Source organism: Cygnus atratus, chromosome 3 (genome assembly GCF_013377495.2).
Source record: "Cygnus atratus isolate AKBS03 ecotype Queensland, Australia chromosome 3, CAtr_DNAZoo_HiC_assembly, whole genome shotgun sequence".
NCBI classification, from domain to species: domain Eukaryota; kingdom Metazoa; phylum Chordata; class Aves; order Anseriformes; family Anatidae; genus Cygnus; species Cygnus atratus.
The window spans coordinates 110,083,285-110,108,572 of NC_066364.1; the positions used below are offsets into that span (position 1 = coordinate 110,083,285).

The 25,288-nt window shown below is 40.9% G+C and overlaps 1 protein-coding gene across 4 annotated transcripts in view; it reads left to right on the top strand.

Annotated features, from left to right (window-relative positions):
• Positions 1 to 16,593: 16,593 nt before the first annotated feature.
• The window catches only part of ACTR2 (actin related protein 2), a 40,237-nt gene continuing 31,542 nt past the window's right edge, over positions 16,594 to 25,288 (top strand). For all 4 annotated transcript variants that reach the window (XR_007708035.1, XM_035553024.2, XM_035553023.2 and 1 more), the window contains exons 1-2: positions 16,594 to 16,746; positions 22,356 to 22,466. Coding sequence is in view for 3 of the 4 variants with exons in the window: in XM_035553024.2 (XP_035408917.1) it covers positions 16,699 to 16,746; positions 22,356 to 22,466 (159 nt within the window). In the remaining variant the exon portion in view is untranslated. The remainder of the gene's footprint in view (positions 16,747 to 22,355; positions 22,467 to 25,288) is intronic.

A 25,288-nucleotide genomic window follows, 5' to 3' on the forward strand; every position in this document is an offset into this window, starting at 1 on the left:
CCTCTTCTCTCACAGAAAAGAGAAAGAAAGGCCATGATACAAAATAAAAGGCAAATATTTTTGCTGTAGGTTGTGCAGCTCTGTTTAGAATTAAGGCCATGATACTGGGAAAAAAAATATCTCAGGGCAATATAATATTATACAATACAAGATATGATGCCATATACTATTGACAAACTGTTTCTGAGTGACTGAAAAAGCCGTTATGTGGGGAAGAGAGCTCTGACACAGAGCACTGGGGCCATAACAATAACAACTCCTTTCCTATCTCAGTGAAAAGCCAAAAGAAGAAACTGGAATCTACTGCTTTCATATAAGAGCTGCCAATTTCCCACTGGTATCAGAAGCCAGTCATGTTTGGAAAGGAAATGACCTCTTGCTGCATTGCAAAACTAGCAGGTGCAGATGGCATGTGAACGACTTTCCCAATCGCTGATCTGCCAAGGTCACAAAACAGAAAGTACAAATGGTTTTAAGGACAATCATTCGGTTCCTGCCAGGTCATGCACAGATTCTGAAAGCACCTTATTCCATTTGGCTTGCAAAAAGATTTGAAATAAGGCCACCAACATAGATGAGGTGTCAGATCACTGCAACGATATATTTCCCCCTCCCAAGACACACAAACAAATTCCTATAAATTACATATGTCACCAAACACTAGCATGCGCTGAAGCACCACAATCATTCAAATGAACAGTGGCGATGCCTAGTCTTTAAATTTAATCATCTGTTGACACAGCCAGAAATTTTGTTCAGAAGTGCCTGCTTGTCCTGCAGCACTGTCTGGCCTGCAGACAACTTCCCAGTGTCAGACTGCAGCAAAGCGCTGTGAGAGGAGTTGCTCGGTGCTGCTGCCAACGCTACAGAAGCAAGCACTTGCTGTCTCACCGTGTGGCAGTGTAAAGTGTGTCTGAGGATGAAACGAGCAACAGTCATGCAAAGTGCTGAAGGTCTTACCAGGGAACGAGATTTAGGATGCAGCTTCTGCTGAACATGCCAAGCAAGGTCAGCATTGGTGAGGGCTATGGGTGTTTACCGTAGTGCATAGACAGGGAGGATCAAATCCTCAGAACTAAAATGAGATAACTTTCTGCCATGCTTTCACTTTCCATTGCCTTTTCACTGGCAAGTAACACCCATCTACATCTGTCCAAGGCATCATATCATACTGCTACAAACAGAGTCTTTGAGTAGGTTCCCATTCACATCTGAAATACACAGCTTGAGAAAATAACAGGAAATAGCAGAGCAAAGGCAGTTTCCAAGAACCATAGACACAAATCAGCACTTCGTTCTTACTGGGTAGATTAAAAAAATAAATAAATAAATTTTCTCTTCCTCTCTGTGAAGTAGGGTGAAATATAGAATAATTAATTCTATTTCTGTAGAGCTTTGCATTTGCAAATACTGATCGTATTTTCGTTTGTTTCCAGTACCAGAAAACAGGTCAGATGGGCTAGTTAGAGTAGAATTCATTTAAAAGCCAAGCGACGATAGCTGCACGTACAAGACAAGTATCCCTTCCTCCTTCTAAGGGACAAGTTCTTCTATCTCAATATGGGTGTCTAAGATAAATGGAACAAATCATTTTCTCAAATGCCTGCTGCTCCTTGACTATTGACCATTTGCTGAGACCAAATGCCTGAAATTTAGGGTGTGATTCATTTTATTTTGTCAATTACTTCTGAGGTCTCTTAAAGAAAAGAAAAGCTGTGTACAACACCATCATGGGACTCCATCTTTATTGTCTCAGTAATTCAGTCTTCTCATTTTCACCAGAGAAAAGCAGACGTGTCTTGCATTGGCATTAAATTTTTAACCTGGGTTCTAGAAAGTAAGCTGCATGCTTTTTGATAGCTTTTTCAATATCCCCATATTTTGCAGAGGTACTGCTAAATGACTGCCACAAACTGGTCTGGAATGATGAGGTCATATTTCAGGGCATGAGACCAGGGAGTAAAATTCCCAACATGCAAGGCTTTGACAGCTTCAAGGAGAAAAAAGTATGGGGAGAAGGAAAGAAGAATAAATGGAATGAAAAATTGTCCTGCTCATGAGCTATAGCTTTCAGATTTTCTTAGATATGCACCAATGAAATCAGTGAAATACTCTTGAACAACACTTATTTTTTAAGCTGACAATATTCTGTAGTATTTTTGAGAGATGCATCATTTTTTCCTACTAGCCTTATTCCTACACCAATTTGAATGTATTTTGAATACAGGGTAATTACTTAAATCTTTTGTGTGTTCTTTCTCCTTCACACAGTATGTAAAGTGTTACTACAAACAGAAAGAGGGCATTTAACCCTCGTAATATCTCATGGAGGCCTCAAACTATATTTTCTTTTCTTCCCAAACTTGTTTTTACATATAAGGAGTTCTGGTCCTTACTGAAAGAATACTACAGTTATAAAGTAGTGGAATTAAAACATCGTAACATGACAGTTGAGCTTTTGAATAATGAATAATGCTTTTTATCTTATGCATTAAAAAATATGAACCCTCATTAATGAATTAATACTTGGGAATGCGGATTATTACTTTTTTTTTTTTTTTAAGATTCAGTAATTCTACCTTTTTCAGCTCTTGGTGTAGCAGCTAGCCGTAGGTATCAGCTGAATATTTTTGTTCTGGAGCAGCAGAAGTAGAGGCCAAGACTTCCTCCTCTCACTTAAGAAATAACCTGCCAGGCCTTTTTCATACACTGTAAAGGAATGAAAGAGAACAGCTTTCTTTCTTCTAAGCACCTCTCGGGTCAAATTTAAGGATTTGCTATTGACAATTTTAACTAAAAGGAGTTCTTTGGAAGACAACTCTTTTTTTTACTGTACATACCCAACAAACTCACAGATGATATCCAAGGTTCAGTTCCATTCTGCTGACAAACCTTACATTCAGTGCAGGAAAATGGTCTAATGAGCCTAAAAAAAAACCAACACTGCTACCTTTTTTATACCAGGAGTTAATTCAGATGTTGGCTAAGCTTATGCAATCACAGATCTGACCAGTCAAGGTACTGCTTGTTTACAACCACCCCTGCACTACTCGGACAGGAGTCAGCTGAGCACACCAGTCATGCCATCAGTGTCAGAGTGTTGTAAAGGAGTCATTTGGGGGGTTTTGCAATGCCCTGAGTTCCTTACAGAGGGGAATCCCAATCTATCTGCTTCAGCATTGTTCAATATTACGAACTGCAACTGTTGATAGAAGGGCTTATGCCTTGCAAGCTGACTGCTTATTAGGATTGAAAAAGGAATGATTGGAAGGCAGGAACTGAATATGGGAATCTACTATTTCACAGAGTAATATAAGAAATTATATAAAAGCAGTTAATAGACATTAACTTTCTCAGATTTAAAACAAATTTATCCTTGGATAAGAACTGTGTTGTTAGACCACTCTAGCAGACGTACTAAGGTCTAGTCTATGTATTGCTGTTGTAGAGGCATTACCACTTTCTGGAAGCATAATCTCACAGTTTGTTTAACTGAAATGGCTATTCTATTACAAGCCCTAGCAGCTGGGAGGATCGTACAGACTATTTCATAGAGGCAAAGAAGTCTTGTTATTGCCAATATCTACAGAGAGTATCCTGTTCTAGTTACATCAACAGATGTTTTGTATTTGGTGGGAAAACTTGTACTTGGATAAGCATCTAGATAGAGCAGTTTGCTTTGTGCAAAGCATGTGTATCTTTTACATACAATGATGTAATCTACACAAAGTCTACATTTTATTTTACTAATTCTGATACGAGGTATATATTACTGTATACAGTAAATTTTTAACTGTTTTTGAAAATATGAACTAGATTATCCAAACCCATGGCAGGAGCTAAATGAAATTTTCAGAGACAGAGTTGTTTTGTACAACTCTTCTGACAGTTTCTCCTTTCTTGTTCCATTGAAGCATTTCTTTTTTTTCCTAAGACAAAAGAATAGCCTGCCTCTGCCACATATTTCAGCTACGGGGTCTGAAATAGTCAAAGGAGGGTTATTTTTCAAGTTAACAAAAACATTAGCAAAACAATGGAGTTTTGACCTACTGGAATGAAGAATTGATAAAGATGCTGATAAGAACTACAGAAAATTGCTCCAGTTCACAAAATGTGCCTATTAAAATTGATCTAGATGCATGTTTAGGTAGATTGTTTTATGCACCTGTTACTGGATTTTGTTTTCCCGCACATACATGCAACTCTCTCATAGAAAAGAAAATATATATTGGAATGACTAACAGGTTAAGCAAAGTAAATCATATCAGTAATGCCAGCCTAACAAAAAATTAATCTATACATAGATTTTGAGCAAATCTGGAATTTGAACTATGAATATTTTCACCTAGTAATAATCAAGTTTAAAAAACAAAACAAAACAAAACAACAACAACGAAAGAAAAAAACTCCAGCAAACCCACCACAAGAGTACAATGCTATGAACTTGTATGCCAGCTCCCTGTGAAACAACCTCAAGGGCCACAAAGTGAAAACAGGCTTCAGTGCTGCTTCCATGTCTATGCTCTCTATGCCAACAAGAACCCCTCAATGTGCGATGACCTTGCCAGTGCTGGAAACCACCATATCTAGGGAAGTGCCTTCTTTAACTGTTCCGATTTCCTAAGGAAAAAAGGCTTATATCATCATTCTGTGTGAGCGCCTATTCTGCTGTCTTCACTTCCTCTTCAAATAGCTTTTGAATCCAGTGCCTGCTTTTCAAATAAATTTGAAAGCGTAACACAGGCTTCAAGATACAAATTTGCTGCAAGTTTAGCAGAAATAAGCGGCCAGCTAGGAAGAAGAGATACAAACATCACCTCCAGCCATGGGAAAGGACGCAGTAAAAGCCCCATTCTTAGCAGACACAAGACAATCCATCTAGGACAGATACAAAGAGCATCCAGGCCAGGGGAAAACCGTGGATCAGATCTTGCATCTGACTAGATGTAACAGAATCCACTATGGGACACAAACCTATCGGAAATCAGGCTTCACTGATTCCATTGCTCGTGGAAGTACTTGCTCATTTCTCTTAAACTTTCCTACCACACAGAGTTAGGGTTCCCTAAATATCTGCTCGTGCCATTCACAGTCCAAGATTATCCCTTATACTCCAGCTATCCCTTCCTCTTTAAATCTCCAGTGTGTATTTAGCGAGGACTTCTTTCCATACTCCTTGATCTCCTTGGTGCCCCAAACCATTGTGTAGTTCTTTAAATACACCACTTCCATCCACCTATGATTTTTCTCAGTGTAGAAACCATTTGCCTAAGTGGCCTTATTTAAAATGTGATCCTGCTCACTGACATTGGTATATATACGTATACAAGTCAGTCTTTTTCTCTGTGTTCATTAAGTTTGGATATTCAAGCTCCCAAACGGTATTAATTTCTCTTTTGTGCAGGCAGAAGTCATGCCCATGATGCCATGTGCCTGTGCATTATCAACAGGGCTTCAGGCCATGTACAGATGATTTCTTCTACATCTTGCAATGCCAGTGGATAGGTTTAACAACCACAGAAGTTCCTCGCCACTCTTCAAATGTGCTAACAGAAGAGTTTATGGGGGTACTGCTAATTCAGGTGACGCAAAGCTACCTGCCGTATCTCAGACTAGGATTTTAAACTGCTTAATACAATCTACCTAACTGTGCTTAATATGAATTAGAGAGGACTCACAGAACCTGCTGTGTGACTGGTCAGTCTGTAACAGCTAGAAGGACCCATGTAGCTGTGGATGGAAAATCTCCTTCCTCTGCACATCTGGATCTGGAGCAAACTTCTGCCCATGTTCTAGACTAGCCAAGGCTGCAGCTACTTTTGTCTTGTGAAAACCAAGAAACAGAAATGAAGTCCTTAGCAGTCTAAAAAAAATTTTAAAAGGAAACCATATTTCTCTTGCACCATAGACATTATAAGGTTCAAGTTTATTGCACTTTTTCATAGAGCAAAATTTTGGCATACTCTCCAGTCCCCAAAACATGACTGTGAAGGAGTAAAAATTAAAAAGTTTAGTTTAAAGACATACCCAGAACAGCTGTTCGACTCAGCCCTCCAGCTAAGACTGCTGTAAGACCAGTACTGCTCAACTGTGTGAAGCAAATTTTGCACTTTCTTTCATGATTTTGGTGGCCTTATTTAAAAAATAAACACATGCACACACAACGACGGGTACTCATCTTGACCCCAAATAAATCATTTTGCTATCTGAAACTGAGCGTTTATATTCTAAATGAACAAATACCATTTTCTGTTACAGACACTCCAAAATTCTGTGCGTTTCATACCTCCTAAGCATTGAGTACGTTGCATTGCACCTCCAGAAGGACACAGGAATGTTTAGAGACCGAGTTATCTAAAACAGCCCCACGACACCCACGTGCAGGTACCTCATCGAGATATAAGAGGCACGGGACAGCCTCGTATTCACTACAAAGGTAAGCCACATGTTCACATTGTGGCAGCTGTCATCCCACTGCAGAACTCCACAAAACCAAAGTACAAATACTGTTTAAGACCAGCTTGTGTCTTGTCTCCACTAGTAGCCACCAAAGCGAGAACTATCCCTAGATGAATATATGGTGAGCAATGCGAACAATGTGAGCAATACTGAATTGAGCAATGGGCGCAGTAGTGAACACCAGCCTCTTGGAGATCTCTGCCTCAAAGGAGAGCCTGAATAAATTTTCAGTTGGCAAGTAAGAAATGAGCTCACACTACAAGCTTTCTTTCTCTTGAAGTTAGTAGCAGGATCTCTTCCCTCTTCCCAGCTACCTGTTTTCATAAAATTTATCAATTCCATGCGCTGCAAGACTGGAGTCCTCTGTCGTTCATATTTAAGTGAAATGGCCAAGGGGGTTCCGTGTTATTACTGCTGAGTGTTGGGATAGGCAGAGTATGATCGCATAATCCTTATTTCTTTAGCGAATAAATCAACGAATCACACCCCCCCCTCACTTGTGCACTAAAAAAAAAACAACTATTAACTCACTGATCTATCTCCTGCAGACGAAGGAGGCTGAAGAAGCAAAGCAAGCAAATGATGTTAACTGAGGAATAAATTACTCTTTGGTAGTCAGATGGAAGAAAAGCCTCTGAGGAAATTTAATCACCACACCCTGCTAGTCATTAAAAGGCGGTGTGGAAGCCATGGCTAGGCGACTGCTTATGCAAACTTACCAAAATATTTGTTTAATGAAAAGATTAAACAAAAGGTTTCACGACAATGTCTGCTATGTCTAACAGGACTGGAGTATCACAGAAAACCCAGTCTTGCATTTACATCCATCCAGGTAGACTACTGTCTCTGTGGGGAGCAGATGGATTTGTGCATGCACAGTCTAACTGAAGGATTCCAGCCACAGGGGAAATAAAATAAAAAATAATATAAAAAATAATAATAAAAAGAGTTTTTGTCTATAGGCTGTGACAAAAAACAAGCTTAGGAAACGAGTTCTGTAGTTCTGTCATGGATCAAGGCTTACACAAACGTATACCTTCTATGTAGAACAGAGTTGCAACTGATCCTATCTGAAGGATTTTGAGTGTAACTTTTGCTACATGTAAATTTTTGGAGGAAGACATTTCACATGCATCAGAATGAAAAAAAAAATATAAACTGATATTTTGTCAAAAATACATATTTTTAAAATGTGGGACTCTGGGGAAAAAAATCAATCGAGAGATGCACAAATTTTACAGTAAAATTTACAAGTAAAAAATCCTACTGTTAATAGCCAGTGGAAAAAAGCAATGTTGCAGAACTCCCTTGGCTACGTTTTGATCATCCCAGTGAGTGGGCCTCTTCAAGATTATTCAAAGATTAAAAATGGGATATTGCATGTAGCTACTGTGATTCACTTGATCTTTTTCTGTCTTTTTCCAGCTAAGCTTTTTCATTCACAGGGAAAAAACAATGATGTCATCCAGTTCCCCACTCTGCTGAGACAGGGTAATTGCAAGGTTTTGCACTGTCTTGTGGATTAGAAAATTTCAGTCAGTGACATTTTTTAATAAAAGTAGGCTCATTTGCCATTACTTTGTGGTAGTTCATGAGAGAGACAGAAGTGTCTTACTATCTGCTTCTGGCCACCAAGGAGCAATGGAGAAACTCCCAACCTTCCAGGATACCTACAGGAGCACCAGAATTAGATACATCTATTTTGAAATAAAATGAGACGGTATTTTATGTTGCAACATGATTTTGCAAGTAAGAAGAAACGAACCCAGAGGAAAATAGGATAGATTCAATTCTGCTTCTCCTCTGTGTTAGTTTTTCCCTCTGCAGATATTGATACAAATATAAAAAAAAAATCTGAGAAAACTCATACAACTCCGACATTACAGCCATATAATAACTTAGCTACATTTTTAATTACCAGACACAAAGCACAAAGCTAGTTGTTGCTGTCTTCAATATCTAAGCAGCTTGTCATTGCAACGTTTAAGAAAAAGGACCCAGATCCCGATTTATTTGTGCCTACCTCCTATTACAGTTCAGATCTGAGCTTAACTCGGCAGATAGAGCAGTGAGTTGCTACTCAAGGCTGCCACCTCCTGTCGTAAATCCCTAGTCACTCACTGGCAAATTAGTAACCTGATCAAGGAGCTTCTCCTACAACTCCTTTGTTTGTAAGGCTAATTCTAGAAAGAAAGGATGTTTCTTCAAAAACAATCAGTCACAAAGATTTACATGAGCTACAGGAAGTAGAGCAGCTGTGCAATATGTTGGCAATATAACTCACAAACCGTTACACTTCCACGGACATCCATAGCTATTAGATCTAATGAAAATCCAAAAAGGAGATGATTTCCTCCTCAGGCAGCACCATGCTGTGTTTCACTATGCTGTGTTTCAAAAAATGGACCTCTCCATTTTATGATACACGTTCAACAACTGGCAGATAAAAATGAATTACTGACATCTGAAACATGTTACAGTGCTTAAAAACTGCTGATTAAAGGAAGAAAGATTAAAGACAGAAAGGTTGCATTTTTTCCCAATGATTAATCCTAACCTCACATTCAAGTGGCATGAAAAACCCTGAAATTAAGAAATTATAGGACAGACTTATGCTTTGCACACTTCAGATGTCTGATGGTTCTTTGCTTCTAATCAATTAGGCTAAAAACTCACAGTCTGAGACTTTCTTTTCATGAGCCTGGCTACTGGAATCAAAGGAAATGTGCATGACGGTGTTAGTTTCTAGCCTGAAACCTTGATATTCTCCTTGTAAGGAAGCAGAACAATTTTCAGACAAAAGTTTTGGCTACATTCAATTTTCACTTGAAATTTACAAAAAATAAATGCCTTTATTTCCTTTCCTTTCCCATCTATTTTGCCTTATTTCATTTGAAATGTAGGGCAAATAATCTCTGCAAAATTGGTCATTGAAAGTTTCAGATATTTTTCAGTGTATGAACAGAAGAGAGGTTTTCCTTATTTTAAGCTAGTGGAGCATCCACTTATTTTAGCTATTTCTGCATTTTCATTCTTAATCTTAGTAAGTTTTAGCTTTCATCCAACCAAGGTGGCTTCCAGAAGTCTGCAGTGAGGAATTTCAAGGACACTACTCACTAGTTCCCACCTCAACACTGAACAAATTAGTTCCCTTATGCCATGGCAGTAAGCAGAAAACAAACAAGCAAAACAAAGAAAGAAAGAAACAAACAAACAAAAACCCCACTATTTTTGAAATAGGTCTTGGGTTGCTTACATATAATAAAGTTCTTACCACTAAATGGAGTATGGTAAAAAAAGTGAATCTGCTGAGCATCTGCACTGCATATAAATCAATCAACTTTGCAAATGTCCAGCATTTCTGAGAAATCCATCCTATTTTTTAAAATCAGTTTGGTCTTTGTTAAAAACAAAAGGGTTTTAAAACACTAAGTTTTTTGAAAACAAGTGAAAAGTGCAATTCAAACCACAGTGGCAATTCTTACACCTTCTGGAAAAGCTACTTAATGAAGGAGACTGCATTTCATTATAAAATGTCTCTCGTTTGGTCAAACCTGCCTGGTCTTCAAACCATTGTGTAAAGCTCTCCAAGGACAGCAGAACAAGCACTGTGAAGAAGGGGAGCTTGAAACACCCTGCAGCACACTAGCACAGTAGGCTTTCCTGCATCCCACAGACCAGGAAGCCAGCATACAGATGTTTCCATCTCCTAACCTCTTGTATGCTGCTTCCAAGCGACACAGGAGTCAGGATTTAATCTCTCCAATATTCTCAGACGTGGCCTATTTACCAAGCACCTGGCAGTCTGCCCTCACGTCCTACTTCCGTGGTATAGTCAGCTCTGAAATTTCTGGTCATACCTCATCTTGCTTCAGTCACTGCAAATTGCCAATTTCTAATTCACACTATGTATGGAATGTCTTTTTTTTTTCTTTTTTTTCTTTTTTTTTTTCCTGAAATTAATTGAAATAACAGATTAATTTAACACACTTCAATGCTACCTTTCCTTTCCCTTGCCATCACCCTCATGTGGAGCTAGGCTCCACAGAGTCCTGCATATGTCCTAAAATCCACACTGGTTCTTGAATCACTTATACCTATGCAACACTGCAGGATGTCATCTCTACAGAAAAAATATACACGAGCTGTTGAATACATAATAATCATTACAGATCAATCTAGCATCTACAGATCAAACCCAGCAATGGGTTTGCTGACAATAACTTCTGACTGCAAATTTCATATCCTTATTTTCACATGTATATGTACACAAATGGAGGCTAGCTTGATTACCAGTGACTTCATTTTGTTCCTGAAGTCATTAGTGCAAGCAAACACAGTCCAATTAAATAAAACCCATGAAGTACTGCTACCTCAGGTGTCATGTTCTCTGAAACTTTTTTCTTTTGTAAGTATTGCTTTTAAAAAGAATATAATAAGGGCTACTCTTAAAAACCAACAGCATGTGGCAATATTTTCCTTCTAAACAGCAGCATTGCATTGGCATGTTTTTAATGGGACCAAGCATATATCTGTGTAAAAGTATTCTATAAACACTGAATTAAAAAAATAGAAAAATGGTAAAAAAGCAATTCAAAAGGTTACCTGTTGCCTGTTAAAAGTAACCTTTACTGTTATGAGGATGAACTCCACAGCAATGTGGAATGAATTGATTTGAAATCTCTTATTTGAAAATTTGAGCTGTAAATAGTCTTCAGTAATCAGAAATCTATCATCACAAAATTATGTCAAAACATGACTCTGCATATGCTTTGGATAAGTTTTGAAAACGCCTTTAATTTTTGATAAAGTCAGTATTCAAAAGTCAGCACTGTGGTCGCATCAGATGATATAGGTTCTGGTCTGGGCTCTGTCTTGGACATCCCCTATGGGATAATCACTTAAAATTACATTTTCAAAGGTGGCATTTAATTCTGGATAAGCCAACTTTGCCTGCCAGACTAATATCTGGTACCCAGTTCTCGGAAGGTGGTTTCATTGGCTTCAGCTGATATGAAAAGAACTCAAAATCTTTGCAAATCAGATTCCCAAATATCTGAATCTCCACTGTTTGTTATTTGGATGCTCTGCAACGTGTCCATAAAATATTACCAAGGACACAGAGGAGAATTCAATTTTATTAACACTTTGCATCTGCTGCACGTGCCAAAACTACTGCAGAACATTTAGGGTGATGGAGAGTAGAGCCCAGAGCATCCAGAGGCTTGCCATGACTGAGGTGTTTGATGCCCAGGACACCCCATCCACACATTTCAGTGCTTCAGTTTAGGCCATGAGAAATTAAAGTGCTTCAAAAAGAAGCCATAGCTGAAAAAACCAGATTTTCTCTGCAATAGAGCTATCTGTGGCCCCTAGTTTTCAGTGAAATGAATGGAAGTATATGCCTTACAGGGATCTGGGCCTTTGTGACAAAGCATCATCTCATATATCATGATCAAAATTCATTATGATTTGCAATGCCTGATTGATATAACTTTGTCTGTAGTTGTCTTTTAAAAAATTTGAATGGCAGATGCCAAACAGGCTAGAGATACTACATGGAATTGAATTAAACTGAATTTGAAAAGAAACAAAAACATGACTTTTATAATGTGTTCTTATGTTTATCTGGAAATGAATCAACAAAAATAATAGTTCATACTCTGTAATTCTGTGATACTAAAGAGGCAAAATGTTTTCTCTATATTGGGAAGAAATATTATTGAAAAATCCCCACCAATAAAAACCTGTGCTCAACATATTTTAATTCTACGTCCAAAACCCCACTTAACAACCCCAGTGTTACCTACACAGGATCATATGATCGAGATGAAGACATTCTGCAGCTCTGCCCCTGTTTCCAGCATGCATGACTCACAATGGGTGTTGCTAACAGGGAGGAGAATCCGGTCCCTTTTGTCCTGCACACAAACCCAGGCCTGTTGAGCACTCTCCTTTTACACGGCCTGACACCTGAGCTGTCTTTTCTGAGCAGGAAAAGTATCCCGCGCAGGATACCCGAGCAAGCTCGGTTTCGATAACCAGGAAAGTTAGATATTCAAGATTTGGTAAAAGGCAGGGTGCCTTAATGCTAATGAGGTATTCAAACAATGTTGTATGTATGTGTGTTGAGGGCTAACCTGCCCTTTAACCCATATTAGATTTAGAAGCATTCTGACTTCCTGAATATTTCTAAGTTACTGTCTCCACTAGATCATAAATCCAAAAAATAATACTCAGTGTTTAGTCAATTCTAAGAGATGCTTTCTTTGAATCTCATTTTTTAAATTTTGATAGAGCAATGAAATAATTCTGATGCAAAGATAAAATGCCTCAGTAGGAAACAAAACCAATTAATGAAGAGAAAAGGATTAATCCCAACACTCAGGTGGAGTGTCTTTCCCCTGCTCTGCCACAACAGCACTGGAACCGGCCTCAAACACACAGGAAAGTGCCTCGGGTTCCCCAGCCTACACAGAGCTGGCATTGGCACCTCCTGTACACCTCCACTGAGCCAGCTCGGTTAGAAGTGAAAGTGGGACTAGAAACACACCATTTCCTCTGCTTTCATACGCTCCAGGCTGCCACTTCGTTTAATGGAGAACTCTTCTCAGGCTGATCAGACATGAAGGAGATGTTTTCTGTTCCTCCCAGACCCTCCCTTCCCTGCTATACCGACCAGAGCTCTGAGTGTCCCCAAAGCCCTTTTTCCCTTTCTGTTCTGAGCACTTCCTGCCTCTGTTTGTGCATTTTCTCTATGCCTGCATATTCGGATAGACACAGATTACTAAATTGGCAAGTTCATAAAAATCCATTCAACTCAGTACAAGACAGATGTAGTACTTTATCTCAAAAGCTTCAGCACTCTTCTTAGTCACTATACTTTTATTATCTTTTATCACAAAGCCTTGCTCTCTTGCAAAACTCACAGCAAGTAACTGCACCATCTCCCAGCAGGAAATGGTGGGTAGGTCTCTCCACGGCTTTACAAGAACAGCTGGTGGACACTAGCTCATTGGAAGAGAAGTTTTTCATTTACACAATGTTATGCAAAGGTTACTTTACAAGTTACTGCAAGAAAACAAAGTCATGAAATACATTTAAAATTTACACTGAAAATGGAAAAAAATATATATATTATTTTCTTTTTGTTGTTTCTTTACAACCTCCTAAGCAAGTTTCACTAACTAGAATATACGCAGTATGGAAAATGTGCAATATATACACAAGGAGGACAATTCAAATATATATAGTGCCCCATATTTACACCCATCAATTCACTGATTTTTAAGTTTCCCCCTTCAAGACTTCCTTGCATGACTTACTTTCAAAAGAAATACCAGTCCGTGTACTAGATTTGGATATAGTTAAATTAAATCTCTGTTACTATGATTTGTTTGCAAATACATTGTACTATTATCACAGTGCAAGCACTTCACAAGTACTAACGCTGTGAAGAATCTCTGGGGTGTTGTGTTCCTCAGCGCCACTCATGCAGACAATGGATCTTGTGCCCCACTGATGCACTGGCATCCACTGGCATGGAGAAGACATTCTCCATCACCCTGCTTGCAGCAACTGACACTGACAAGTACAGACCACAGTACAACTTCTCTCCCCACTACTAACTCGGTGCTGACACACTCTGCTACTTTCTTCCTTACAGACCCCCTGTGTTCTTTTTTCTTTTGAACATTAAGTAACAACTCAGTTCAACTAAACTGGGTGAAGTAAGTTTTTAAATAGACTTCTGTTCAAACCACGTTATATTTCCTCTCCTGCATTGTACATGACCTTTAATAAAACACCAAAACCTTTTAAGGCTATCCAGCAGCTGCCAGTAAGAGTTGGTAGCAAGAACAGCGTTAGTTAATGACTATGCTGTGAAATACACGAGTTCCTCCTTAACAGGCCTATTTCTGGTGCAGAACTTGCATCCTTTTGATGCGTAATCTTATATGTTACGCTAGAAGCAGCAAATTAACCATATATTTTGCAGTGATTGGCAGACTTCAATGTCACTATTTCTTGAGTGACTTTAATTACACTGTGATTTCTGACTGTGGTTCTTAAACTAACCCCTTGTAATGCAGGCTTTTATTTAACTAATAGTCTAAATCCCTGTCAAGAAAAGTCTCACATAGTAAAAGTTATGGGGGATGCATATTAATTAACGAAATTAAACTCATAAACATACTTACAGAGATCTAGTGATCTCAGACAAGTTAGCAAATGCATTGTTTGTTCATCCTTTTTCTTCGGGTCTCCCAAATTAAACTCTAGTTTACCTCCAAGCAGAGTACGCTTTGCCGTTGCTGCACAGGAAGCATTGCAGAAGCATTCTGACAAACCAACAAGTGATTAAAATCCAAATTGAAACATCTCTCGTTCCCAGAGCTCAGGTGCTTTACTCATGACCATTAGAATGATATGGCACGGTACTTGTCCAGCTTATTGAAACTGAGACTGGGGCCGGTTAAGCGATGTGTCCAAAACTACACAGCAAGTCTAACAGCTGTGCACAGGTAACTTCCATACCCAAGCCCTCTTTGCTGGGTTCAATGAGCTGAGTGACTTCAGAGATACGGATTAACTACCTTTTCTGGACAAAGAACAGGATTTTAAAGCAATTGCTTAATGTATTTGACTCCAGCCCATAACATAAAACCTTGATTTAAAAAAATATGAAAACATCATGCAGTGAAAATGGAAAACATTAAGGCTAAGCTTATCTATACTAGAGTGCAAGACATACCCAGGTGCAGCTGCTGGGCTCCAGAATGACCAGAAGTTCTTCCGTGATAGCTGCATCACGCAGGATCAGCCCACATTCATTTGGATTGCCTCCTTGCCCGATGAGGCAGTGCCTTGCCTTCACATCACTCTTAATGTCTGAATGCAATTAAAGCATGATAAAAAGGCACACATTCTGCTGTTTTTTTTACATTTCGAAGCATGCCAAAAAATCAGAACTATTATTCATGTGTGACTTGGATGCGCAAGTATACAGAAAAAGTGTGTGCTTTTGTTGTCTCTGTGTCTAATTATAGCATACTGCTGTTCAGAGGATCATAGAATCATTAAGGTTGGAAAAGACCTTCAGGATCATCTGGTCCAACCATCCCCCTACTACTAATGTCACCCACTAAACCATGTCCTTAAGCACCACGTCCAGTCTTTCCTTGAACACCCCCAGGGACGGTGACTCCACCACCGCCTTGGGCAACCCGTCCCAGTGCCTGACTGCCCTTTCTGAGAAGAAATGTCTCCTCATTTCCAACCTGAACCTCCCCTGGTGCAACTTGAGGCCATTCCCTCTAGTCCTATCACAAGTTACCTGTGAGAAGAGGCCGACCCCCAGCTCCCCACAGCTTCCTTTCAGGTAGTTGTAGAGAGCAATAAGGTCTCCCCTGAGCCTTCTCTTCTCAGACTAAACAACCCCAGTTCCCTCAGCCGCTCCTCACAGGACTTGTGTTCCAGGCCCCTCACCAGCTTCGTAGCCCTGCTCTGGACATGCTGCAGGGCCTCGATGTCCTTCCTGTAGTGAGGGGCCCCAAACTGAGCACAGTACTCGAGGTGCAGCCTCACCAGAGCAAGCGTGGGCCTGCTGCTGATTTCTTGAGTGTTAGGTTGGAGATGAGGAGACATTTCTCCTCAGAAAGAGCAGTCAGGCATTGGAACGGGTTGCCCAGGGAGGTGGTGGAGTCACCGTCCCTGGGGGTGTTCAAGGAACGGCTGGACGTGGTGCTTGGGGACATGGTTTAGTGGGTGACATTGGTGGTAGGGTGGTGGTTGGACCAGATGATCTGGGAGGTCTTTTCCAACCTTAGTGATTCTGTGATTCTGCGGAAGTCAGTGGAATCTGGGGGCCATCAGAAGCAAAGCAGGGATATCTATTCTTTATTACACTGGAAGGACACAACGCGTTTGAATGGCCCAAACCACTCGGGCACTCCTGAGGGTCGCTGTGGCGATGGCGAAGGGAGGGCGGGCACAGCGCCGACCGCCATTACTGCCCGGCTCCCCCTGCCGGGCGGCCGCCGCCATGGCAACCGGGGGGAGGGCGGCGCTCCCGGGGCGCGGGGAGGCGGGGCCGTGGGCGCGTGATTGGGCGGCGGCGGGGCGCTGACGGCTTCCGGCGTGCGCGGCGGGGGCGGCGGGGGGGGTCCCGGTGCCGGTAGCGGGGCGGCCGTTGGGCGGCGGTTGGGCGGCGGTTGGGCCGGCGGCGGCGGCGCAGGGATGGACACGCTGGGCAGGAAGGTGGTGGTGTGCGACAACGGCACCGGGGTGAGTGGCGGCGGCGGCACCGGCACCGGGAGAGCCGCCGGAGGTCGGGTGGGAAGGGAAGGGAAGGAGGAGGAAGGAGAAGGGCGCCGGCCCCGCTCGCTGCCGGTCCGCCCGGTGGCCTCGCCCGGCCTGCCCGGCCCCCGTGGGGCTTCGGAGGCCGAGCACGGGGCCTGCCCTCGGGAGGGGACGGGGTGGGAATGAATGGGCCGCGGGGCTGCGGGGGCTGCAGAGCCGCCGGATCGGCGCCGGTAACCGGGAGGGCCCGGGGGGGTTCTCGGCTCCCCATCACCTCCCTGGGTGGCAGCAGAAAGCCGGCCTTTTGTCAGGCTGCGGGGCGCCTCGGCAGGAAGTGCGGGAGGTACCATTTTAAAGGCAGGCGATAAGGTGCTGGGCGTGGAGATGCCCCTCGGGAGCTTTGTTCGGCGGTCAAGGTTCCCCCCGGGGCAGGAAACGGTGCGTGTTACACTGACAACGCCGAGGGCACGCTAACATCCCCGGGATGGCCGGATATATGTTTAACAAACGTTTAGAATAAAGGAGAAAAAAAATACTTAAAGCCCAGGATGGAATAGTTGAGACAAAGGATGATGATGTTAAGGATTCGGCCTCCTGATTTACGGTTTGCAGTTAGCATTCGAAATGGTTGGACTGCTTTGGAAAGAAGAACCACGCTGCTGACAGGGTTTGACAGCTCTGATGCCTTCTCATGTTTCCCCTTCTAGGAAAAATTATCCTTAACAGGACTGAGGTCCAGAACCTCTGGGCACTTTTTGCAATATCAGTTAGAAAAAGGAAAGAAAAATAAGACATTTTCTTTTTACAAATGAACGTGGAAGCTGGTGGATTATTATTTTTTTTTTTTTAAAGTTTTAATGCTCTTCTTGTCAGGCTTGATTCCGAGAGGCCCATATCTGAAGAAAATTTTAGGACTTCATCCTTTAGGAGTACCCTTTAAATAGCAGTAAATCACAAAAAATGTTTCGGGTATGGCTAGTGACAGCAGCACTGTACTGTAGCCAGTCTCAGGAAGGTATGAGCCAGGGGTAGAGGCAATTATTTTTACACCATTTCCCAAGGGAAGTTCAGAATGCAGGCTTTATACAGTGTAACAGCTCTGCCTCTGTTTTTAAATCAAAAGGCAGACAAGGCATTTTTCCCTCTCTGAACTGTAGCAGATGGATATAAATAACTAGAACAGTGTAAGATACCTTTGTGCTGCTGCGAGGGTGCCAAAGAGGAGGGGCCTGTGTCACTTCAGCTTCTGTTGCTTTGGGTTGTGTTTTGCCTCCAAGCAGAACCGCACACATGTGGACATACCCTGGCCACAGAGATAGCTGTGTGCAAGGACAAAGTATCAGGGTATAATTATTGTTAAATCAGTCAACTAGAAATATTTAGGTCAAATTGGGAGAATTAAACTAGGAGAAAATTCTGTTCTTCAGATCAGTAAATCTTTGAAACCTCAGCTGTATTGAGAAAATGAAGTTTGTCCTGTATTGTCCAAACACTGTTCTTGCAATAACCATTTTTCTGTGACCAAGAAGAACTGCTTTATATCAAAAGGATTTCTGATACACTGTGATATGCCGTGATTAAAATTAAGTGTCAAAAATATTACATTAAAACTACACCTGAGTTTTCTGTGTTCTATTTTTAACATAGACTTGTCTTTGAAAAGTTCTTTTTATGCTGAAATATGACTTTAAATGTATCTCGCTGCTTTGAGGAAGAGGTGTCTAGAAGGAAGTTCTTGCAACACGTGTAGGAGAGAGGCTGGCAATGGCATCTTAAGTGCCAAAGCATTAGAAGTGGGTGTTCTTATTGTTACAGGACAAGCGATAAGACACTTAGTGGCCTGTAAACTTTTTCTGATAGTATTTAGGGGTTTTGCTTGAGAATTGCATCAATAGAAAGAGTGAAGCACAGATATCTAATGAGAATATCAATATTCATTTTAGAACTTGTCATGTGACATGTTTGTGAGCTTCCTCATTCTTTTAGTTCGAAAGAATACTTATACGTACAAGTTCTTACTGTTTGATGACTCAGTAGGAAGTGAAAGAGTCAGTATAAACCACAGTGCAATGGAGAAGAAACTATATATGGTAAAATCTTTTACATACGTGGTCTTGCAGACAGGCAAACGAAGCAGCTATTCTTAAAACATTTTGAATATATAGCAAACACTTGCAAAAAATGAATGATATTGAACTCTTGGCTTCCTTGCAATGCTGCATAAATTCATTGAGTGGTGATGTTATTGTTAGAGCCGTGGTGTATACTAAGCATTGTCCTGAAATTATTTGATAATTGTTCCAAGGGGTGTGCAAATAATGTGTAGCAGAGGAATAAGTGCACTGTACTTAAATTTCAATGAAGGGTTTCAAACTGAGGGTGGAAGGAGCAGTGAGCATTTAATGTCTGGCACCAGAAAAGAGGAGGTGATTATATTCTGAACAATTTAATAATGTTTAATTAAGTATTTTGGAGGATCTTTTGTAAGGGAGAGAAAAGTGTCTTATGTTTCTTACTCTCCTTAAAAATCCAAAACAGTCCAGGATCTATGATATGAATACAGTTTTGTTTCTAAGATGCTTTTACCTGTCAGTTATCTCTCGGTACTTTTGTCAAGTCTGGTTCTTCAGCCATAGCATCTAACGTTACGTCATCATCAACCTACTGAACCAGCTGAATGAAAACCAGTGTCATGACAGGCAGAATACTACACTGAGAATGCTCTCATTGATGGGGATGCTGACGTACAAGGCTGCCTTGTTCCCATCTTCACTAAATATTCATGTAGCCTGGGGAGGGGAGAAAAAATTGAAGGGGAGGAAGAGAGAGGGAAAACTCTGCCCCTTCCATTTGGTAAACTCTATGTAGAGCTTATCAGGCTTCGTAAAAATGTAATTTTAAGACTTTCAGTTCCAACCTGAAAGAGGTAGGGAGGAGTTAGTAAAACTCTATGCAACATAAAATGAGTGAGGCTAAGCTTAGACTAAATCTTGTTGTGGGATTTGTTAATTGCCAATATCCTACTATTATTATGCAGCATCCTGGGAAGGTGCCTCAAGGCCTTGAGGGTTTAGCATAGAAAGGGGCTGGAAGTTAAAATTACCGTTCAGATAGTAAGAATTTAGAACAGTGTTTCTGTAGGTCAGCGTTTTCTAGCTCTGTGTAGTTGTGTATGGTTACCAGAGGTACTTTTAAGGTTAATCAACTTGCACTTACTTTGGCTGTGCATCACAGCTACTGTATAAACCTCAGGGTTTATTTGCCCAGCCAGCAGAAGCTGCAGGTGCGCGTCTTGAAGCTCCTTGAGGGGTGCTCTGATGGCTTGAGTTGCCAAGCTTCGTTTAGGCGGTACTGGTTCTGTTACTTCTGTTCACCAACGCAGTTGCTGGTGACTGGTAGGCAAGTTACTCCATTCTGGGGGGGAAAAAAAGAGGAAAAACAGTTAACAGCTGCATGGGTGCAAAGGTTTAGGTGTTTATGGCTATACTCAGATTAGTTTATGAAACCTTAAGCTAGAGGATGGGATTAGGCTGTTTTGTAGAACTTCATTCGAGCTTGGCCAGGCTCTGCTGCACAAACAAATTCTAGTCTGTAACAAGCACACCTAAACCTTGTAGTAGTAACTCAAATTGCATGACCGAAAGCAGTAAGTCTGAAAGGAAGGGGTGTGTGTGTTTCCTTTTTTTTTTTTTCTTAAGAATCTGTACACCTTTATTTGCACTCAGCTCAGTCCTTCAAAATGTCTCAAATGTTTCCTGTGGTGTAAAACTTCTGGTAAAGACTTGTGGCATGTTCAGGTAGTGTGATCCAAAAATGCTTGTGGCTACTCTTTGCTTTCCCATAGCAGCGCTGCATTCCTGAATACACAGATAAGATCTGTGTAACTCCTAGGTACTTTGGGCCTTAACAGAAGTCAGGGAGTCGATAAGTACTTGCCTTTTTGGAGAACATGGATTGAAGTCGGCTGAGTGAAATGAATTTTATACAGAGTGCCATTCTTTAGGTATTTAAAACCCGTTCTGCCTATGGAGAGAGCAATTGCTGAGCGGGTGAAAAATGAGGGGCACAAAAGCAAAGAATTCCCTCCCCACTTTTAGTAGCCCCAGTTTAGCTGAAATGTTTCTTGGCTCTTTCCAGAACTGGCTTGATAAATGTCTTTCCGAAACGGGTGCCCTTTGTCCTTAAGTAAGACAAATAATTCAGAGCAACAACAGAACGTGACTTTTCGTGTTAGAGTTACCTATAAGGACAGAATTCCCCTTGGCTGTAATGAGCTGCACTCTTTGCAGTGATCATTTTTTCAGCGGCAATCTTCAGTCCTCACTTCAGAAAGCAGCGAACGTTTTGGAAATTCTAGCGGATGGCTTTAATGCAACCTGAAGCGGATAACTAAGCTTCGGGACAGGGACCCAAGGAGGCTGTGAATTTTCTGTCTTTGGAGGCTTCCAAGACCCAGCTGGACAAAGCCCTGAGCAGCGTGGTCTGAGTTCAGTGCTGCCTGGGTTGAGCCCAGGGCTGGACCAGAGAGCTCCCAAGGTTCCTTCCATCCTGTGATGCTCTCTTGCACCTAGATGGTTTGGTAATTTTGTAGGTGAAAATGCCTAATGTTTGGCTCGGAACTGCGGGATTTTGTTCTGTCATGTTGTTACAGCACAGAAAATAAAACGTGCACCAGAAACAGGGAAGCCTGCTCCATGTGAACTGCAATAGGCATCAGAGCAGGATAGCTGAAGAGCATAAGTTGCTGATCACAGTTAGCTAAACTTGTAACTTCTTGTTGGTGCACTCTTAGGTTCTTGTTTTACAACTGAGCTTCCCCTAGTGACTGTGTATACAGTCACTGTACGCCTTTTTATGCTCAATTAATCCCTAATGTTTTCCTAGCATATACACTACATCTTTGGACCTAGCAGTGTAAAACTTCTTTTTGTATGTATTTGAGGAACGAGCACGTTCTCAGGGTAACCTGGTCAGTATGAGCTACCATCAGCTGAGACTTCACCTCTGTCCTGTACGTTTTAGAAGTGTTTACTGCAAACTTTTTTTTTTTTTCCTTAAAATATATCTTGAAAGTTTCAAAACTCTTGAGAAAACTCTGAATTGCACAAAGCATCTCTGCTGGTTCCCAGATGAACCCTTTTTATTGCAGCGTAACACATGAGTTCACAAGGTTTTGTGTTTTCTAACATGTAATTTGTTACGCTGATCTTTGTGCTAATTGGAAAGGCAAGTTAATTGGGTCTCATTGGGTGCTATTATAAGGTGCTCCATTAGAGAATGGTAAGTTTCAGTTTGCTGGAGAGTTTGCTATAGAGTGGCAGGAAATCCAGATTTGAACACTAGACTCTTTTATACCTCTCAGTGTACTTAGTCATTTTAGTAATGTTTCCAACAATCTGCTTTAGAAAACATTTTGGAAGATACTTTAATTCTCTATTAAACATTTCAGATGTGTAGATCTGTAGAAGTGATGTGAAAACATAAATCCTATATGGGCACATGCTCTTAAACCCGAGGCTTTATTTTTTTTGTCCCCAGACAGGTTTCTATTAATAAAGTAATGCATGCTCTAATAAAATTGTTTTTCTTTTCAGTTTGTGAAATGTGGCTATGCAGGCTCAAATTTTCCAGAGCACATTTTTCCAGCTTTGGTTGGAAGACCTATTATAAGATCAACTGCTAAAGTGGGAAACATTGAAATCAAGGTAATTCTTTTTATTATTATTTGTTTAACAGATAAGTTAACAGGTGCCCTACACATTACTTACGTAACGTTTGAAAATGGTTGTTCCTGTATTCTCATTTGTGCTGTTTCAGTATCTCTTGATTAATTTCTATGTTGGGTTTTAGCCCATCACGTATTACAAAGTAATCAAGAGGATAGTGTAAAGTTCTGTGGAGGCCTTCAGCTAGTACAGTTGAGGAGGCAGCAGGTAGGACTCAGGTAGTTCTGGGCAAAAAGGGACTTCAAATGCCAATATCTAAATGATTGCAAGATTAGAAGGCAGAAATCCCCCAGGCTGGGTGGGGCTTTGAGCAACCTGGGCTAGTGGAAGGTGTCTCTGCCCTTGGGGGGGGGGGGGTTGGAACTTGGGTGATCTTTAAGGTCCCTTCTAACCCAAACCATTTTATGATTCTGTGATATCAGACAGAAACGGTTGATACTTGTTACCGAGATGTACTGTAAGATTATGAACGAACTGATGAAGCTTCCAGGTCTTTCTGTACACTTTGCTTTCTGCTGTGATCATCTGTGATCTTGTATGAGGTGTTTAACCTCGGTTGTGTTTGCGTTTCATTGTTTCTATTGCTTTTGTGTTTTTTTTTTTTGTTGTTGATAGAAGTAATGTACCACCAGTTAGAGACAGAGGCTGTGTTCAGGCTACTACTTTGGGCGTTATTCCAGGCTTGGAATGGTGGAGAACCACTGCTCCTAAATCTTCCTCTTAAGTTTGAGGAGCCATTATTTCTCACTTTTCTTTTGTAATTACAGAGAAACGCTTCAAATGTTAGTAATTGCTTCTGCAATACAGACTTCAGGAAACATCTTGGCCCTGCTGTGCCTACACCCTCTTTTCTTGCTTCTAGCCACACATTCTCACCTTGTGCTGGCCATACTGCTTGTGCAGTCATGTGGTGAGCCACTTTAGAGACCTGACCCAGCTGAAAAAGAGTAATTTCTTTGTCGGGTAAAGTTTTGACTGCCTCATAAGACAATTGTGAAAGCTCTAGTTTGATGGTAAAGCAGAAGAAGCAGAAACTTGAGGGAGAAGCAGAAGAGGATGCAGAACTGTAGAAACCCCCATTTAAACCAGTGAAGATCAAGTATAACCACACATGCACAAGCTTTCATTTTTGCTTTCCATGTTGCTTCTGAGTAATGGCTTATTAAAAGGGGGGAAAAAATTCTGTCCAGCCTTGTTCCTTATTTTCAGACCCCTGCAGGTGACAAGGAGAACTTAGTTTATCTGATTGCTGCTGCTGCCTAGTATCAGCAGAAAGCAGTACTAGTACTTTAAGAGAACAAAAGATGTCAGCTACCTTCCCAAACTGCTTTTATATATGTATCTATATATAGAAATTAACAAGTCTTAAGTCCAAAAAAAATTCGCTGGTACAAAATCATATTGATGAAGTCATATTTTCTTTCCAGCTGATCCAATAGAGCCTGTCCTGCCAGTTTTGGTGTCCTGACTATCTGATAACTTAGATTAATATCATTACAGATATCAGCGTTGAATTAGAAAAATAGGTGGTAAAAGTGGGTAATTGTTATGAGATAGTTGCAAAAGAACCAATAAACTACAATTTTTCGTGCATTGTCCCTTGTCTACTTGAGCGTGGATCACACAGGTGTATTTTAGAGAGTGTAATGTGTGTCTTCATTCTTCCTAGCTGTTTTATACCATCTCTCTACAATAGCTTGTCATTCTTTCTTAAGAAAATTGTGTATCAGGAGAAGAAATCCATGCTGCAGGTACTTTGGATATGCCGGTAGGATGACTTGTTAGGTGTATGTACCACTTTCCTTAGTGAGATTCTTGCAGATTTCTTAAAATGTATTTTAGCAGATGAGTTTTATGCCAAAACTTAATTCTAGCCATTCACTTCAAGATCTTACGGTGTAAGTTTAAAGCCGAGTAAGGGAAGCTGTCAAGATTAGCTGCTTAACTTTTGAAAAGTATTCAGAAAAGCTGTCATTCCTGTGAAATTCAGAAATGCTGTGAAAAGTCTGGAAGCTGATCAGAACAGTGGTTATTGTCCATCTGTTGAGTTGCCAATTTCACGTTGCTTTGTCCATGTTCTCCTTCTGAATTCTCATTTCACATCGAGGTGAAATTTTTTTGAGGGTGAGTAGCAGTCAGGGCTACTTATGGCAATGCATTTTTTCTCCTACCCCTCAGTTCAGGGCATAAACACAAAAGGTCAGTTATTACTGGGATTATTTTGCTGAAAATTGCAATGTCTAGACTTAAAAAACAGAAGCATAGATACTGCTCTTTAGTTTTAACTGATTTAATAATCCTTGAAGCAGGTATTGGGAGTTAATAACCTTAGGAAGGCAGGACTGTCATGTAGCTTTGACCACTTAAGGCAGGATTTTAGGGCAGATCAGACTCGGGGACCTGTTGAGCCATAGTCCATGTGTGCAGTTCTGCTTAGTTTTTGCCAAAGACAGCCTGGAGATGGTCTTTCTTTCTCCGGGTTTGAAGTGAGGAAGAGGGCTGTGCTCTGACCAGCCTGTTTGGTGCTGCCTGTGTAAAGGGAGCTGCCAGAAACTCTAAGCACTTTTCCTCTGACACAATTTGCAGAATAGGTAGGTTTGCCTTAATGGTGCTGATAGTTATCTTATGGCTTCTGACATTTCAGGTGACTTGATGTAAATTTAATTGAAGGAGGAAAAATCTCATTAGTCATGAAAATGGCCTTAGTATAATTTTGGACAATGTTTGTACACATGTGCTTTAAATATTTTAGAGTGCTTCTCAGTGGCTTTAATTTTGCTATCTTCCTGCCTCCATAGCTT